The sequence below is a fragment of the Vigna radiata genome, chromosome 5, assembly GCF_000741045.1.
Source record: "Vigna radiata var. radiata cultivar VC1973A chromosome 5, Vradiata_ver6, whole genome shotgun sequence".
Lineage (NCBI taxonomy): Eukaryota > Viridiplantae > Streptophyta > Magnoliopsida > Fabales > Fabaceae > Vigna > Vigna radiata.
The window spans coordinates 12183677-12187244 of NC_028355.1; the positions used below are offsets into that span (position 1 = coordinate 12183677).

The window sequence follows — 3568 nt, forward strand, 5'->3', positions numbered from 1 at the left end:
ATGGTTATTCTGGATATAATCAGATTGTGGTAGATCTTGAGGATCAAGAGAAAAAAACTTTCACATGTCCTTTTGGTATATTTGCCTATAGAAAAATACCATTTGGATTATGTAATGCACCCGCCACATTTCAAAGGTGTTTGCAAGCCATCTTTGCAGAATTTATGGAGAAAAGCATAAAAGTCTTCATGGATGATTTTTCGGTATTTGGGGATTCTTTTCAGAGATGTTTGAACAACTTAGATGCAGTTCTTAAAAGGTGTGTCCAAACAAATCTTGTATTGAATTAGGAAAAATGCCATTTTATGGTTACTGAAGGAATTGTGTTGGGACACAAAATTTTGTTTAAAGGGATTGAAGTTGATAAAGCCAAAGTGGAGGTAATTGGAAAGCTTCCACCACCATCAAACGTGAAAGGAATTCGGAGTTTCTTAGGCCATGTTGGTTTCTATAGGAGATTTATCAAAGACTTTTCAAAGATTGCTAAGCCGTTGAGTAATTTGCTAATGCAGGATACACCATTTGAGATGAGTTCTAAATGTTTGCAAGCTTTTGATGTCCTGAAGAAAAGCTTGATTTCTGCTCCAGTAATTGTAGCTCCAGACTGGACTAAGGATTTTGAACTTATGTGTGATGCTAGTGACTATGCTATAGGTGCAGTACTGGGTCAAAGAAGAGAAAAAGTATTTCATGCTATTTACAATGCTAGTAAAGTCTTAAATGAAGCCCAGTTAAATTATGCTACCACAGAAAAAGAATTTTTGGCTATAGTCTATGCACTAGGGAAATTTAGATCTTATCTCATTGGATCTTATCTTATTGGATCATGCAGCTATAAAGTACTTGTTAACAAAGCCAGATTCAAAGCCACGGTTAATCAGATGGGTACTTTTGTTACAAGAATTTGACATAGAAATTCGAGATAAAAAAGGAAGTGAAAATCTGATAGCTGATCACTTATCTCGATTGGTTAACACGGAAGTAACAAGCAAGGAGAAGGAAGTCTGGGAGTCTTTTTTAAATGAAACTCTTTTGTATATTCAACAAAGGCCATGGTTTGCTGATATGGCTAATTTTAAAGCAGCAGGTGTTATCCCTGAAGAACTAAATTGGCAACAGAAAAAAGAAGTTTTATTCTGATGCTAAACAATTTATATGGGATGATCCATATTTATTCAAGATTGGAGCAGATAATCTTTTAAGGAGATGTGTAACTAAGGAAGAGACAGAAGGAATCCTTTGGCATTGTCATAATTCTCCTTATGGAGGGCATTATAATGGCGAGCGAACAACTGCAAAAATTCTTCAGTCAGGATTTTATTGGCCTACGTTATTCAAAGATGCGCATAATCATGCTAGGAATTGTGATAAGTGTCAAAGGACAGGAGCTATTTCAAGAAGGCATGAGATCCCGTTTCAAGGCATTTTGGAAGTTGAAGTTTTTTATTGTTGGGGTATTGATTTTGTTGGGCCTTTTCCACCATCATTTAATAATGAATATATTTTGGTGGCTGTTGATTATGTGAGTAAATGGGTGGAGGCTTTAGCATGTCCAAAGAATGATGCCAATACGGTGATTAAATTCTTGAAAAGGCAAATTTTCTCACGGTTTGGAACCCTTAGGGTACTTATTAGTGATGGGGGGTCTCATTTTTGTAATGCTCAGCTTGCTAAAGTACTTAGACATTATGGGTTGAAACATAAAGTGGCTGCACCCTATCATCAACAAACGAATGGTCAAGCTGAAGTTTCCAATAGGGAAATTAAGAGGATATTAGATAAGACAATTGCTTTTTCACGAAAGGATTGGTCACGGAAATTAGATGATGCTCTTTGGGCATACAGGACGGCTATGAAGACTTCATTGGGATTATCACCTTTTCAGATGGTATATGGGAAAGCATGTCATTTGCCAGTAGAGATGGAGCATAAGGCTTTGTGGGCTTTGAAATTTTTAAATTTCGATCCTTATGAAACTCAAAGCAAATGAAGATATCAGTTGTTAGAACTTGAAGAGATGCGGTTACATGCATATGATTCATCCAGGAATTATAAAGAAAAGGTGAAATTTTATCATCATAAAAAGCTGATAAAGAGAGACTTCACTCCAGGACAGCAGGTGCTATTATTCAATTCACGGTTGATGTTATTTCCTGGGAAGCTGAAATCAAAATGGTCGGGACCCTTTGTGATAAAGCATGTATATCCAAATGGAGCTGTGGAATTAGAAACTACAGATAAGGAGAGAAATTGGGTTGTAAATGGTCAGAGGCTCAAACATTATTTAGGAGGAGAAGTGGAGCAGGTTTCCACCGTACTGATGTTGGTGGATCCATGAGGTTTGGGTCAGGCTCGTGACGTTAAACAAGCGCTTTTGGGAGGCAACCCAGGTTTTATTACTTTGAACTAGTAGAATAGGTTAAATTTATGTTTGAGTCTATGCTTGGCTTGTACACTTATTCAGATAATGGTTCTAATTTATTGCACGATGAGTTGTTTGCTATTAATGATTGATTGTGGATGATGATTGAGAATGTGTGAATGTTGATATCCAGGTCGATGGTTCACTAGCTATAAGAATAGATGAGTAAGTAATTCATGATTGTGATTTTGACGCTAAGCAGGATTCATGTGAGAAGTGAGAAAGCGTGATTATGTGAGGTATTGAGCTTCAAAGTTTATTGTTGTTTGCACTGTTTACAGGAAATCATGAATGGTATTGACTTAATCTTGATAATTGATTGAATTGCATGTGGATGTCATATGATCAAGGCCATATTTGGAGACCCCTTACTTAGACAAATTTTCACCCAAAGAATTTTAAATGATATACCCTTTTTGAACCTTGACCTTAAACAGTATAAAAATCCTTGATTGAATTGATTTACCTTGAGTTAGGGGTGAGAATAATTATATGTATTGAGAAGGTTCAAGTTTGGGGTTGAATGGGGAACGTGAAGGAAAAAGAAAAGAAAACGAAAAGCATTGAGTTCAAAAGAATGAAAAAGAAAAATGCATATGAAAGAAAAGAAGAAAAGAGTTTATGCATGTAAAAAGAACTCAATGTAAAATGAAAAAGGGAAAAGCTGGGAATGAGTGAGATTGGTTAAAAAGAGAGTGTGCTTGAACCTTGAAAGATGATTTAAACTCTCTTAACTCAAGGAATTTGTATTCCAGAAAATCCAATTTTCTTGTTAGCCCAACCACAATACAAGCCTTGGAAAGTCCTTGTGATGACATTTGCATGTGAAGATGTTGATTGTTTTAGATGAATGACAATATTGTTTTATGTGACATGTGAACAGTAGAGAGTAAACTGACCTCCCTAAACACTTGAGTGATTGAGTGAAACACTTGCTTGGTGAGAATTGTTAAATCCATGTTTACATCTATGTTTAGTTGATTGATCATTCATGAACAAAACATCTGTTGGAAAAAGATTGATTATGTGAACTAATTTGGACTGAAAGTATGCATGCATTTTTGTAGGATTCCACTGAAATCTGAATTGTATAAAAACTTGTCATGAGAAAAAGGAGTTTTAAAAGTGTGAATTATTTGATGAAAA

General features: G+C 35.6%; 1 protein-coding gene across 1 annotated transcript; it reads left to right on the top strand.

Annotated features, from left to right (window-relative positions):
- Positions 1-2017: 2017 nt before the first annotated feature.
- LOC106760332 lies at positions 2018-2338 on the top strand. Its single transcript, XM_014643776.1, has one exon. It carries the CDS (start codon positions 2018-2020, stop codon positions 2336-2338), a length of 321 nt encoding a protein of 106 aa, XP_014499262.1.
- The last annotated feature ends 1230 nt before the right edge of the window (positions 2339-3568 follow it).